The sequence below is a fragment of the Etheostoma spectabile genome, chromosome 21 (genome assembly GCF_008692095.1).
Source record: "Etheostoma spectabile isolate EspeVRDwgs_2016 chromosome 21, UIUC_Espe_1.0, whole genome shotgun sequence".
Lineage (NCBI taxonomy): Eukaryota > Metazoa > Chordata > Actinopteri > Perciformes > Percidae > Etheostoma > Etheostoma spectabile.
Window position 1 is genome coordinate 18,039,673 of NC_045753.1, and position 15,983 is coordinate 18,055,655.

Below are 15,983 nucleotides of genomic sequence, written 5' to 3' on the forward strand. Positions count from 1 at the left end.
TGTGTTTTATTTTATCACTTACTTTTTTACCATGTGGCACTTTGAGATTTTCGCAAATATAAAGTGCATTACAAATTAAATGTATTATTATTATTATTATTATTAAAAGTACAATAAGTAAAACTACCCTAAACCTACTTACTTACTTAGCTAGCCCATGGGAAATACACAGACTAGGCCTAGCCTACTTCCGTTTGACCAGGAGATGGAGCTAAAATACTTTTTTTCAGCTATCTCTCTCTGCAGTCTATGAGCCAGCTCACTTATTTTGTTGTTAATGACAAATAGCCAAGTTAATATAAATATATATATAAAGTGAACAATGTAGTTAAATAAGTAGGTCTAAGTTATTCATAGGCTACCAAACGGCCGGGTACAGGTTTCTATGGGTCCCCGGCCAGTTAACCAGTATCTTCGATAAAAAAAAAACTGCACTGTACAAGTGTGAGAGAGTCATTGCATTCATTAAGTAAATGATCAGATGATTGTAATGGGTGAAACTTGGGTCGTTATGATAATGATAAACAATCTAAAATACATATAGGCTAAAGAATTCTGTAAAGGGTTGACTCATTGAAAATAAGTCAGATTATCTCTATTATGTTTATGAAAAACAGCTACATTTCATATGTGATATTTACTGTTGGGGACAAATGATATGACTGTCACTGTGTGAGACTTCATCAAGACGTACAGAGACAGCCGTGGGCAGACCGGAAGTAGAAGGATTTTGGCTTCAAAATAATAGCACAGAAAAAATATAACGTGTTACATTAGTCATCCCTGTGAGGAACTACTCTGCCTTCTCTACCTAGCTAGGTTTATTAGAGGGCACAATAGTCTTTTTCTTAAGGACATTTTGGCGTTAACTCTGACAGTAGGCCTACGGTTAATTTGATGAGCATGGCAACAAGACCACGCATACCATTGCTTATTTTAGGCGCAGACAGGGAACCACAATGGGCTATGTGTTCACATGTTGCTTCTATTCTACCATGATGTAACCCACGAATATGTTGTATCCCTCTAGATAGGGTTATAGATTATAGTCGTACTTTGGGGCTTTTATTTTGAAAGGTCTCACATGAAGTGCGTTTTTAGAGACGCACCTTGACAGGTTTTGACAGTGCGCCTCACTTCCCCGGTGGAGCGGAGGAGCGCAGCATTGCACAGTGTAGCCGAAACTACATCTGACTGCTGTGGTGAAGTTTTTTTTTGGATCCAAGGTGATTTCTTCTTCTTCTTCTGCGGGAGGAATACTATCAACATTTAGTGCTGCTCTTTGACACTTCAACTAGTTTCAAGCTAAATGACAAGTAGGCAACGAAACAGAACCACTCAGTGATACTCGGGGCACTATGGAGATCAATAAGGGATTACTGCGCTGTAAGATTGTTGTGGTCGGCGATACGCAGTGTGGCAAGACGGCTCTCCTTCACGTTTTTGCCAAAGACTCGTACCCAGAGGTAAGACATAATATTTCATAAAGAGAAACACAATAAATTAGTCCCTGGAATCAAACGGCACGACAACGTCTCTATCCAGCCGGATATTTCCAGGAAAACTTCAAAACCTCCTGATAGCATCTAAATTATGGGAACTGACTGATGAAACACAATATGTTAGTTATTCATATTTATTTAATGTGGTTTGTTATTGACTTCCAGTAATAATAGACCTGAATGCTGCCTAAAGATGATCTCTTCAGACAGGTCATGTCTTTTTCTAATAGAAACTTAGAATTTTGATTGAGCTTTGCAATCCACTATTATGCATAAAACAGATTGAATGAAGACATTTTCCGGCTTCGTTTAATGCCAGAAATATGGTCTCTGTGTGCTTTTGCGCATCGCGCGCATCAGCGGCTGGTACAGGTACCGGTCGGTGCAGGGACATCTGGTCTGCAAATATTTACCAAAGCAACTACCACAACTGTCTTTAATCAATGCACTGAAACACTATTTGTGTGAGACGTACAAATGATTAAATGTAAAATTATTTTCACGTGGGACTAAAAAGTCTAAAGGTCTAAATGTGAAATTTATCAAGATATAACTAATCATAAAATAATCTGATGGACCAGTTCATCTTAAAGATTTACGGCTCAACAATAAGAAAGTTATCAGGTACAGTAAAGGATCTAACACTTACACCTTACATATTGGACAGCTAACATATAGTGTTCAATGAGCAATCTGTGTTGTGGTTTTGTCTATGCTTAGGGTCAGGGTTAGGGTTATATCGACAACAATCTATTAACAGGCAGATATTGTATTAATAATAACAAAAATACTGTTTTATACCTGGAAGTAGAAGAAAGACTAAAATACTCTCTGTACTTGTAGAGTTTATTTTTTCAACTGAAACTCATGAAGGATAAAGCTTGTTTACCAAAATGTCTGAATTTTGAAATAGGTCAACGCTCAGAATTGGCCTCATCCACACACACACACACACACACACACACACACACACACACACACACACACACACACACACACACACACACACACACACAGGCACAGACACTGTCTGATGCCTCTGATGTTCATGAGTGCACTATCATCTCCACTACAGCTGACTGAAATAATGATGTTTTCTTGTCTACCTTACACTATCTCTTAATTGAATTTCCCAGTGTACACAACACCACTCTGAGCTTTCATCTAATTTTAGCCACGTCTCGTTTCAGAATTATGTTCCCACTGTGTTTGAGAATTACACGGCCAGCTTCGAGATCGACAAACAGAGGATCGAGCTCAACATGTGGGACACTTCAGGTAGGACACACTTGGGTTCGGTTTCACCCCCTTTGTGTGGCAAGATTATCATGCCAACGTGATGAGAGATGCGTCGCATCATCGGCCCATGATGAAGTTCGTGTAAAAGGCTCTCCGGATTGGGAAGCGGCTGACTCCTCGGAGCGTTCAACAACATCCAGGCTGTGGGCCAAAAACAATAGCAACCACAGATCAAGTGTTTCAGGATAATCTGTTGGGAGGACTGAACAACACTTTTTAAACTAATTTGCCATTAGCAGCCAAATAACTTCATAGAGTGTTTATATAATTTCAGTCCTGTCACCACCTTTAGAGTTAATTCCACACTTGTTGGTTTTGAACAGCTTTTTCAGTGTTATGTCAGCTATGTGAGAGGATAAATAACTTGTCATTCAACACATGCCTGCTCCAAGTAGCTGTCGGTAGCATAATCATTACTAATTATCACTGTAATACTGGCTGCAGACAGTACTTTAATACAGTTACAATTTGACATCATGATCAAATCCATGCAGCATGGCAGGTTTCCCAGCGTTAAAACAAGTGGATTTTGTTATTTTGAGTTGTTTGTCCACTCATAGTGCTGATATGGCTTTGGGGCAGCTGTGAAGTTAACTAACTCCTTGTTCTAATTTCCTAATGTTGATTTTGCATTATGACATTAGACTAAAACAGCTGAGAGTTTGTGGGGTTCAACAGTCAGATTCGTTCAGTCTCCAGACATAAAGCTAACTTTTTCCCTTTGTCAGCCTTTAGGCCCTTTTCACATTTAATTTCCACTTACATAACAACACCCGAAAACTTGTTCTCGCACAGAGAGCAGCATAAATGCGCTGCGATCCATTAACCTCCACCCATGCAGCAGACGCACAGAAAGACCAGCTAGACAAGTTGGAGATTAAGAGCTACAGCTTGTGATGCTGCTGATGCCTGTTGGTTTGCAGTAGGTGAGGCCACTCCACTGTGTTTGAACAACACCCTCTGAAATTGCCGGTTGGGTCTCTCTCACACAGACACAGACACACACACACACACAAAGCTGTGGTGGATGTCAAATACACTTGAGGAATGCCTAAACACTAATTTACTCCACCACACAAAACAATTCAATTCATCTTGTGTGAATCATGTGCCATTTAGGACACATTATGTCATATCAATGGCATCTTCTTACATACAATAAAGGAACATAGTGGACATAACTCCCCCAGGTGTGAGCTGGTATTAATAAGTTGGAAGGTGGTTTCTCAGCAAAGCTTCCGTAAACCTTCTCCATAAATACATTTAATAGAAATCTATTTCTATGTGAATGTGTGCCACTGTGAAAGAAAGAACACTTTTAAAAAGAAATACATTTAAAGGGTTTATGGAAGGATACACAACAGCCAAAGGGATCTTTCCTGGCAGAAAAACAGAATATATTAATGGATTTTTACCGATTTATTAGAAAATAAGCTAAATTGTACTGAAAGTTGTAGAGATAATTATAATTTATTATTTTGATAAAAAAGTTTACGTGACTAAAACCTTAGTCACGTTCTTGCCAAGATTCAGTCATGAGAAAATCGATAGACAGCAACTGGATGACTAGAAGATAACAGGGGCAAACAGCCTGTTTATTTTAAAAAATATATAATTAATTGGATTCTGGTGAAAAACAACACTTTGAGTGACCGAGGTTATGGCTGGTGATCCGGGTCTAACCTGAGCTGGCTTCCACCAACAATGAAGGACACACCGAAAAGAGATACATTTTTTTTATTAATTTAATGATTAAATAAGGTGGTGTCTCCAAACGTACCTTAATTATAACTTGTCTCCTGCTAGTTGTACTACAGCACTTAGTTTTCAAAATAATAATTTTTGAAAATATTTTTGTACGTCTTATCGGTGTTGTAGTTTGCACACGGTCCAAAACACAACTTTAATGCATTTCTTTCACATCTACTGCAGTCAGATTGACTGTATTCACTCGGAAGGAATCATTTCACATGGGTAGGCACTTGTAATGACAAGAGGCTAAAAGCAAGTTTAAAACTTGCCCGGTTTCAGCCTCACGGATCCACACACCACATTTACAAACAACAGAGCTATGTGTTGAAATTGACCTCCTGAAATTCTCCTTTTAAAGGAGACACGTTCGTTGCCTCGCAGCGTCCCTGCGAGCTATTCTGGGTCTCTCTCAGGAGACAGGTGCATTGGCAGCTACATCAGTATAACCACAACTCCCCCTGGTACCTGCCTCTTTCTACTGAATGTCTGAACAGGGGGGTTACAGCGACTTGGCATGCTTACATGCTGTAACAGTGGCTGTAATACCCATGAGATTTCACCTTTGCTTTTCTGCTATTTCTTACACAATCACAGTTTTGTTTGTGTATGTACATACGCCTGCTGGTGTGTGTGTGTGTGTGTGTGTGTGTGTATGTATTCATAGGCATGTGCAGGCATGTGTAAGAGACAGCCGGGCTAATAATTGCATTCAGTTCCTCTGTGTATATATGTATGTATACGTGCCAATATATGGCATTGCCAGCGGTTGCCGTTTGCATGACAGCAGGTGAACCGAACCACTGGAAGAGAGAGGCCAACTCAAACAAGCATTTTAGAAAAAAAGTAGCATAAGTTTAATTTCAGAACCGTAAAAGGCTTTTTTATTCAGGGTAACGTTTCAGACAAAGTATATAATTAAATGACTTCAACTGATTTTTGAATTTATTTTGGCGGCAAAGTAGTACCAATTGAATATCAAATTCATTCCAAACGTGCCTCTTAACAAAACAGATTTGTTGCAAGTGGCGTCAGAGCACCAATAGACGCAAATACAGATGATTAACAACAGAAACTCATCACAGAGTTTAGGCCGGAGCTCCTGTGTGGGTAACAGATTAGAGAAGGGAAGATAAGAAGTGTTGTGAGAGTGAGAGCGTGTTGGGCAAGGTGCCAGAACGAGCCATTGTGCAGAAACAAACAGTGGATTTAATTAATCAGGCACTTGCCGTGTGACCAAACACTTGCCCCCTGTCTACTTCATTCTTCATCTTGCCATTCCACCCACCGTCTTTTCAACCTCCTGCCTCTCTCCTCTACATCCTCACATGCTTGCTTTCACACTCCCTGCCTCGTAGGTTAAACTCTATTTCTTTCCGTTATTCTGTCTTAGTACCAAACTAATTGCCTCCCTCTGCCAACTCTGTGTACATCTCTGTTTGCCTTCATTCTTCTCTCGATCTTTCTGCCATCTTTATCTCTTTGCTTTGCTGTCTTTCATGTTGGGTTTTATGTGACGCTGAGTCAGGATTAAGGGCCAGAACAATGTAAGTCAAGGTGAGATTCAAAAGTGCATTCTTGGCCTTGTAAACGGCAGTTGACAAACCAGTGTCACCCTTCTCCAACTCTTTATGTATTGCGTAAATATTAGTTAGGAATTAGTAATTCAGGTTGCCCAAACCGATCAGTAGCAATGGTGCCCATTCACTCCAATGACAATTGCTAGCCTAGCACGTAAGCCCAAAACGTTTTCTTGCTTCCTGGTTTGCTACTGCACATGTGCATGTGTTTTCCTCCTTGGCCCTGTACGCATGTTCCCACTCACATAACCAACGATGTTACACTGGGAGGATGTCACGCAAATAAAAATAAATTTTCTTGACTCTAGGATAGGTTTCCAGATATAAAACAATTACAGTTAAAACAAATCAGAACAAAAAGCGAAAAAATGAAACTTGTTTGGGTTTACAAGTGGTTCTTTCCTAATGGCAGTCTATAGCAAACCTTTTTATTTACACTGGAATTAATTGGTAGGAAAGCTGAGTGGCGGCGTTCCAGCTCTCTTAATACATCCATGGTTCTTGTTAGCAAATTTGTGTTTGGGAGATTTTACCCTAGAACAAGGAGTTAGTAAAGCAGCGAGTAGCATATCCATCCTGCCTACGTCATTCTTGGCGTGACTTTTTGACGATGACCAAATACATACACTGAACAGTTGCTATTTCTGTAGGTTAAGGTGCAACAAGCTGCTTTTCACCATGTGGCTCTGACAGAACAAGATAATGTCCGTGTTTTTTATCCACCTACAAAGCTCTGATTGGCTCGGCTGTTTTGGAATAATTAAAGAAGAAAAAACTAAATCAAAGATGTTGGTGGTGATTCAGAAGTGTTCCCAAAATCCATCAATCCGACACTCACCCCCTCTACTTTATTTTGTATTTGCATTTAAGTTTCCCTTTAGTACTACTCTGTATATGGTGTTGAAAATAATGTGGATTTGAAATCAAAAGCCTGTTGGGGAACACTTCAAAATGAACAAAATAATTTCTGCTCATAACAAATTACTAAAGTAATAAGTCAAATTCTCCTTTGTAAGGAGCTTCGCAATATTTTAATGTGCAATGTGCCTTGTGGACTCATTAAAAGGCAATTGTTCACTCAGATGACCATAAAACTAAAAACAAATTAGACTCGATTTGCAAGCACTGTTGATTATGATGACACAGCAGTTGTGTAGTGAGGGACTTTTGGTCTCCAAGTGAAAAAAATAAAAAAACTGTGAACTTAAATGCTGATCCCAGCTGACCTTGTGTGCTATAGTGCAGTTATCATAATTTGGCCTTTTCTCTGCACTTTTTCTCTTCTTCTCTTTAATTTCATTCAGTCGTGTATAAGTTTGGCTGCCAACCCCTCACCAGTCTCTTCTTCTCTCTCCGTTTCCATCAGCCAAGGTCAGGAGTCCCACTATTGGGGCACTGCCATCTCAGCACTCTTGCACTTGATAGCTTACCTTGCATTTTCTATGTCAGGCTCTCTATCTGTCTTTATGTCTCTTCTCTACTTCTCACTCAATCCTTTTCTCATTCCCTCTGAAAATCCCATGCTCCTTCCCTCCTTAACCTGGTGTCTCTAGCAGTTCAGCTTCCACATATGACTCACTCTAATCTGTCTTTATGGGCTGTGACCAAAAAAGCCTTGGTGCTGAATGTAATTTTGCAAGCATCTGGTCAATTATAACCAATTTGCCAATGTGACTCTCAACAAGGTCATAAATTAGATTAATATAGAGACACCAAGGGTGACCTTTGCATTCCTAATTCATTGTCTCTTGCTAATTATAAATATGTCCCAAAATCACATTTCTAGAATCAGAGGTAATTATATGTCGTGTAATAACATTAAACTGGCCTGTCCTGGTTCACCTTCTAACTTTATGAGTGCAAATGTGAATGACTTGTCAAGCATGAAAGTACAAAGGCATACCTCAAAGCACATTGCACAATAAAAATATTTAATATATATAAAATGTGGGGAAAGGGAGCCAAGGGAGCCAAAGTGTGAGGTTATTTCTAAATGGATGACTCTAGCTTCTAAGTAAGCAGCCATGTTATATATTTGCCATATCAACTATAGGTTATAATATGTTAGTGTTGTGTTTTTAGCTTGTTTTTGCTGCCCCAAGTAGGTAAGAAATGTGCTATTGTAGGTTTAAAGGAGTGTTCTTAGAAACATAGTTTAAATTAATTGTAGTCACATAATTATGTTGAATAATTTGCAACTTCTCCACAACATAACTGTTTTGTTCATGATGCTGTAACACACACACATAACCGGAAAATAGAAAGTAGAGTTTGAAGTTTTGTTGTCTGGCTGAATTCTTAAAGAACCAGTGCATTTTACTGGCAATCCAAATAAATTCCATTCTCCTCTACAGTACATCAATTTTCCTCTATGGCTGGCAGGCCACAAAAAGCACTTGCACAAAACTGTCACCACTAAAACACAAGCTTTCAAAACATACAGGTTTCACAGCTGAGCCTATGATAGTATGAGGTAACGGTCGATAAAGCAACCGGCTGAGCCTGCAGTGTCACACCTTTAAAACAGTGAGCAACGAAAGGAACGTATTGAGGTTTACCGCCTTGAACTCTGCCCTCCATGTCAGTTTTGAACACACACGGTTGCTTGTTTGCACTCACACTCTGCTCGTTCTGTCACATTCTTACATTCTTCACAAACATCGCTGGCAGTGGCACTTAAAGACCGTGTTGCATCCATCCATCCCTGGCCATCCAGTCTGTGGCTGAGATTGCCTTAACAGTCCATCATTCATTCATGAGCGTCTTTATTGACCCCAATTACATGTTGGCTCCTTGAAAGCACTACCCCAGATGTGCTCTGAGTGAGCATCTCTGTGTGAGTGGCACCTGGCTCCATGACAAGAATGAGCGGAAAAAACAGCTTAATGTGTTGAAGCGTTTCAGAGGCTTTTTGGATAGAAGTGCAGATAGCAGGGGAACTGGGTTTTTAGTCCAAGTGCTGTTGGTTTTCCTACTAAACATGTACAGGCGTGTGTATGTTTGTGTGAGTAAGCATATGAGTAAGTGCTGTGATAGATCAGAGGAGTGGTAAACTATATAAATAGACAGTGGAGTGACAGAAGGATATAGAGTCTAAGTGGAGTGCTGAGTTTTAAGTGCTCATAGTCATGTATAGGAGACAGCATGCTAGACTAAATGAGTGTCAGTAGGTCTGTGCCCCAGTCACCCTGGTCTGGTTTCTTCTGCTCATGCAGCCCATTAGAAGACCAAGGGTACATTGAAAATCAATGGCCTAGATGCATCTCCACTCTCATTCCCAGGGGACGCTCGGTCTGTCTCTCAGCTAATATAGTGCACTGCATGTGTAACTGAGCAGTCCAAGAAAGAGCAAGTCTGGATGAACATGCACACAGGAGTGCTAACTTTTATATATGTCTTTTGTATAAGACTATCTAGCATCAACAAATACTTATTTCATCTTAACATCGTCTATGTTCTAAAAATGTGACGTAAACTTTCATTTAGGTACAGAGTTGCTGTGTTGTGTCCACCATTCACCACAATTTTCAGATTTTTATCGGACAATAAGGGATCAAACCTGACATGTACCACAAAACAATTTTTACACAAACATCCATCACAATACAGATACAGTAACACACATTTGGAGTGGGCGAAAGGGGGTCTTTAAACTGTCCAATACCATTCTTCCTAAATCACATCATATATTCTATGCCAGTAACCATAGCTCTTCCTCTGTGTTAATTACACATGTCTTAGTTTATGCCAACAGTTCATTTTGTCCAGTATAATTAAGCTGGAAAGTATAATCAGCTTATAAGTTATCTTTGTTTTCCTCTGGTCTAACCTTTGTTTCAATCTTTGTCTGTTTGCTTTACATAAAACTTGACAGAACATTGTTCTTAAGGGAATAGAAAGAGTTAGGCCATGACAAAGGCACAAAACCACAGAAAAACCAAACAAAATATTTCACGTTTGCCAAAACTCTTCCCCAGCTAGCAATAGCTCCCTTTGCTAAGGCAAAAACATTTGTGACAAAAAAAAGATTGAAAAGCATGTCGGCTTGACTACCATATTCATGGAAATATTTCCAACATAGGCATTTTGAAATCTCATCAGGCCATAGAGAAACATAGAAGATTCATTACTCATGTTCTAGAGAGTGGTTAAAAAAAAAAAAAAACAGCTCAGTTGTTACATTATGTAACTAGAAAAAAGTAATTGGAATTTGTAGTGCATTTTGTTTGTCTATCCATCCACTTAAGACCCTCTCTATCCATTCCCTTATTTATAATGCAAGACGTAGCTATGAGGAACTCCATTACACCCCAACACCTCGGCCATTACTGAGAGGGCTTTAGGGGGTCGATGGTGGTGACCCGATTTCTACTGCATCGTGATATACTGTCATTTCTACCATACAATAGAAGAAAAAAAACATTGCCATAGGGTATTATAGTCCTGGTTCAAAAGCACTGTTTTAGTTTATTAACAGCTTTGAAGTAACAGTGTGTTTGCTACTTATGTTTAGCATAAACTTACATATTATAATTTCATTTTCCTTTAATAGACTCATCTTTTCTACTGGCTACATGGCCTTGGAAACTACCATCCAGCAGGTGACATTCAGATGCAGCTGGACAAAATAAACAAGATATATGGATCAGATGTTCACGTGTTCTCTGGCTTTTAAACCTCAGGATCAGGGCTGCACACAGAAACATCCTGCTTAGACAGCATATACAATCACAATAGGAGCTGGGAGGTTTAATGTGAAGAGGATATGCACAGATGTCCCCATCATTAATTTGAAGGACTCCTGCAGGATTACTGCTGATTTCAGGCAAAACTGCTCACTGGCAGCGCTCTCCCTCTGTGCTAACTGAATCAGAAACATGCAAGAAAATCACTGAAATCCTGCCTGGCGTTCTGTTACTAGTCTCGGTCTAAATCAAAAACACTTGATTTAATTAAGACTTGAGTAACGTGATTAGACAGGACCTTAGATTACAGTGAACTTTAGCCTGATCACTCTTGCTGATGACAACCCTTTCAGTAAACACAATTCATTAGCAGTTTAGTGACTATTGAAACTAGGTTGTCTTCATCAATGTCAACATCAAAGATTTCATTCAGCCCTAAAAAATACACAGTGCGTACTGTGTTACGGAAAATCAAAACCTGTTGTCGCACTGCGGACCAGCACATTGTGCAAAGACGGTTTGCGTCTTGATGTGACCGGCACTACCAGCATCACTCATTCCTCTACGCTACGTTTCAGACTATTGTTTGGTATTCAAGCAGAGGAGTGTGCAGGTCAACAAGTACAGTGTACACCGGTTACATGAATCCATGATTTATGTACAGTTAAAACGCATTCTTTTTACCACAAAGTTCAATCAAACTATGAGTTAAATTAAGCACTTGTCCTCTTGAGCTTTGTGAGCCTGCTGTTTAATCTACTTTGGTAACATTTCACATTAAGTGCTACTGTTTAACATATAATAGTGACATTGTAGAAACTACTACTCCTTAGTTATACCTTTTATCATAGAACAGGATAAACTAAACCTAAAATCTAATCTAAATTCATATGAATCTAAATTATAATCCTGTAATGTCACATAACCTTTAAAACGTATCTTAACTAAAGGTCCAATTACTGGCTTTTCAAGGAGCTTTCAACCACACCCACAGTCTCCATGTACGACCACATGATGTCACGCACCAAAGTTCCACTCTTACTGTCTCCATGACAACTAAGCAAACTGATGAAGACCATGAGATTTTTCTTTTGTGTAATTGCTATTTTTCAAGATCAAGAATGTCAGTAATCTGGCTTGGACCCAAGTGCAGATATGTGATGAGGGCGCAGCAGTTAGAAATAAAAACAATTTAATGATAACACAAAGAGAACTTACAAAACACGGAAGCTGGTGTCCAAATTAAAGAAAACCCAAGGAGCACTGAAGGAACGGGGAAACAAAAACACAAAATATAGCTTACACTGGAAGGAATTCACACACAACACTCACGGCGGATGTCTGATAAACCAACAACAGACACAGAGTGCACAGAGAATAAATACACAAGTAAACGAGGGTGAACAAGGGACAGGTGACACAGGGGCTGGGGAACAGGTGAAAGACATGAGGGCAGGTCACACATTCTCAAAGATGGGAAAACCCAAAGATATGAAGTAAAACAAGACAACACATGGGAGAACAGAGAGACTACAAAATAAAACAGGATATGGAATACTTCAACAGAAAACCCACAATAATGACAACTTTGTAACTTTGTGGTCTCCATACCATCCATCCATCCATCCATCTTCATCCGCTTATCCGGTATCGGGTCGCGGGGGCAGCAGCTCCAGTAGGGGACCCCAAACTTCCCTTTCCCGAGCCACATCAACCAGCTCCGACTGGGGGATCCCGAGGCGTTCCAAGGCCAGGTTGGAGATATAATCTCTCCACCTAGTCCTGGGTCTTCCCCGAGGCCTCCTCCCAGTTGGACGTGCCTGGAACACCTCCCTAGGGAGGCGCCCAGGAGGCATCCTTACCAGATGCCCAAACCACCTCAACTGGCTCCTTTCGACGCGAAGGAATAAACAGAATGTAATACCGCACCGGCTGCTCCGATTCTCCGACCAATCTCACGCTCCATGGTCCCCTCACTCGCGAACAAGACCCCAAGGTACTTAAACTCCTTCACTTGAGGTAAGGACTCAATCCCTACCCGGAGAAAGCACTCCATCGGTTTCCTGCTCTCCATACCCACACTAATAAAACCTGGATGACATTCAGGGGCTATTTCTTTTGACTTGACAAAGCTGCTCCAGAGAATGAAAGACGTTATACAACTGTTTTCACAGACTGAGTACTACTCACCATAATAAGTGAACTGATCAAGGCTCAAGGCTAAAAACATTCCCCTTTATCCTTAAGGTTTTAGTTCCACTGAGACATCACTCTTGAGAAGTAACATCAAGACACTTACTCATAACCTGAAATAAGCTTAACGGTCCCATTAAAAGATCAGAAAATCAACAATTAAAACGTTTGTCAGAAATCCTTTATATGACCTGATCTCTCTGGCTCAATGGATGGCCATTATAATCACATAGAAAAAAGAGCGACTGGAGAAAAATATATCAGGCGTAACGTCCTCTTGTCAAAATTAGGGGAAATGTGAATGCAATTCTGAACAGGGAGAGAGTGCCGGCTCTGCAGGGCGTCTCAAGGTGTTTATGCATATACGCTGAGTAATTATTCATGCTGAGTGTGTGCGAGTGGACTCTATTACTGTTTGATAATCATCTAAACATCCAGGCTGATTTTTCTTGTGTTATTTAGCAAACAGTCCTATTGCCCCCACAGGTCACACAGCATGAGTGTGTAGCAGTAAGACTGTGGTAGCCATTACTTATGTTTCCCGGTGGTGAAAGACAAATGCATTAATCAATAGCATAAAATTAGACTGCCGTTCCCTCTCTGGGTGTATTTCAAGAATTCAGACCTGGTGAAAACCAGAAAAAAATACACTATTTCTTCAGGAGGGCATGACTGGGACAAACAGGATTTTAATATTAATAATCCTTCATGTGCTGTGATGGAAGTTGGCGGACAAAACTACGTGAGATAGGATTAATGATTGATCATGATTTTCTTTGCAAACATCTCAAGGGGTGCTTGCGTTCTGAGTCACGCAGAGCCGTGAATACTGAAAGATATGACAAACGACTGATAGTCTCATATCAGTCACTTTACAGCTTTGAGCTTTACTAACCAAAGATGTGTATTTTTTTGGCTAGTCCAAAAATACAACAGTGGAAGTTAAATAATGAGTTTTACAAGTTCAGACAAAATGAGAAAAAGGAGGTATCTCCGGAGCATTAAAAAATTACTAACAATTTCATAATTAAGAAGCCTGCCCAGTGGGGCTCGTTGAAGGTCGCTCATCAAGTAACTTTACTTAATAAAAAGCTTTTGTTCCTCTGAGCTGAACTTGCTGTACTGTCTGGAATATATAGACGGGTGACAAAGTAAAGAAGAAAAAAAATGAAAAAATGAGAGAAACATATCAGTTGCAGACACTTCTGCAAGCAAGCAATGAGGTGTCATTTGTATGAAAATGATGTGGTGTAATAACACATTTGTATTTACATAGTCAACAATGTTAAATTTTACAAATTTATTGTGGGTAAATTATGGAATATAGTGGTCTGTTCATCTTTTCCTGGTTACATGTCTGAAGAATGAGTATTAACCTGCATCAGGGCTGAACAATTATTTTCTTTTGTATTGTACATATTCTGATGATTTAGGAGCGGTTGCCATTAATAAAACCCTGAAATATTCTAGGATACAGGCAATGAAATTAAATTAGTTGTTTTATTTTGATGTGTTTGCACACATTTTTTAAACTTTGTTTCAAAATACTGATAAAGAAGGGAAGACGGACTATTTAAATAATATTCAGATTTCTCCAGCACAGGCATTTTGAACTTTTGACTCTTATTAACGTCTGATTAGATTGCCTTTGGCTGCTGTAGCTATTCTTTGTGTATTTATGGGATTCAGTCATACATTTTGGTTGGTAAGAGATTCCCAATATTGAAAATTTGATGAATTAAATGTATCGTCCGGTCTTAAAGAGAAACACACACACTGTCCGTTCGGTAGTTTCAGTTTCTCAAGGATCTGCTGCTTTTCATCTTCTACTGAATATAATAAACTGTTAAACTGAGTCTTTGTGATTTGGACTGCTGAAAAGACAAAAAAACTATTTGAAAAGGTCACTGTCAATTCTAGACAATTTTGACAATGAACACAACCGTAAAAGCAGCAATTTCATCCCATTCCTGGATCTGAACATACCATACCTTGGCATGTTCTTTTGTCTTTATGACATGTTCAGTGTGCGCTATGGGTGTCAATTGACATTGAATGCCAGAATTAAAGGATTTCACTTAAGGGATCATATGTTGACAGGAATGGGATATACAAACCTGTCCACTCCTAAAATAAAACCCAGTGTCATGTGTTGAGGTGGATTAAATACCAGCTTCTGTGCATTTATCTTTTCAAAGCATGTTGTTAATTTGGTTTCAAATTACTCTAAGAAACTCGGTGTAGCTTTCCTAAAAGATATCATTCAGGCAACATTACATAGGGCTTTTTGAGGAAGGATAAACCTCTCTAAGCAGCCACTGAATCTAAGGGATATATCCGTCAAAAGCAGCACAAACAAGTGGATTACATAAAATTACAAGAGGGCAGGGATAGTACACGCTCACCAGCCTGTTGTTGCTAGCAACCAAACAGACAAGAGAAAAAAGGAAACAGCTTTTTGTAAGGATCAAACATTAAAAGGATGACAACCCCTTGTGGAGCCATATGTGGTGTGCCAAACGTGTGCATCACTGTGTCAAACGTACAGCAGCCACACATCTAACACACGTTTGACACAAATGACATTTCATTTGGCTCCTTGTAAGAGAAACTTGTATTAGAAAATACATTTTGATTGGTGGAAACACTGAACCAAATGATCTGTAAATACTTTAAACGACACTCATTGTCCTTTAATACATGCTGTACTCTAGTGGCTGAGTGTCTTCTTGATCAGAGGGTTTTAGACAGAGACAGATGGGCTGAAGTTTCTTTGTGCTGCTGCCACAACAGGAGGAATCTTCCCATGAGGGGCATCATACTACAGGTCCCAGAGAGGGAAAAAAAAAACAGATCAATACACATTAGCTGCTGCTCGAGTGCTGAACATGGATTAGTTGACATCATGGGGCCTTGTGGGGTTGCAGTCTCTCTCTCTCTCTCTATATATATATATATATATGTGTGTGTGTGTG

At 39.6% G+C, this 15,983-nt stretch overlaps 1 protein-coding gene across 1 annotated transcript in view; it reads left to right on the plus strand.

Annotated features, from left to right (window-relative positions):
• The first annotated feature begins 1,142 nt into the window (after positions 1–1,142).
• LOC116671448 (rho-related GTP-binding protein RhoN) overlaps positions 1,143–15,983 on the plus strand; it is a 29,018-nt gene continuing 14,177 nt past the window's right edge. The window contains exons 1-2 of the mRNA XM_032502747.1: positions 1,143–1,466; positions 2,693–2,780. Coding sequence (XP_032358638.1) covers positions 1,359–1,466; positions 2,693–2,780 — 196 coding nt within the window. The 5' untranslated portion in view covers positions 1,143–1,358. The remainder of the gene's footprint in view (positions 1,467–2,692; positions 2,781–15,983) is intronic.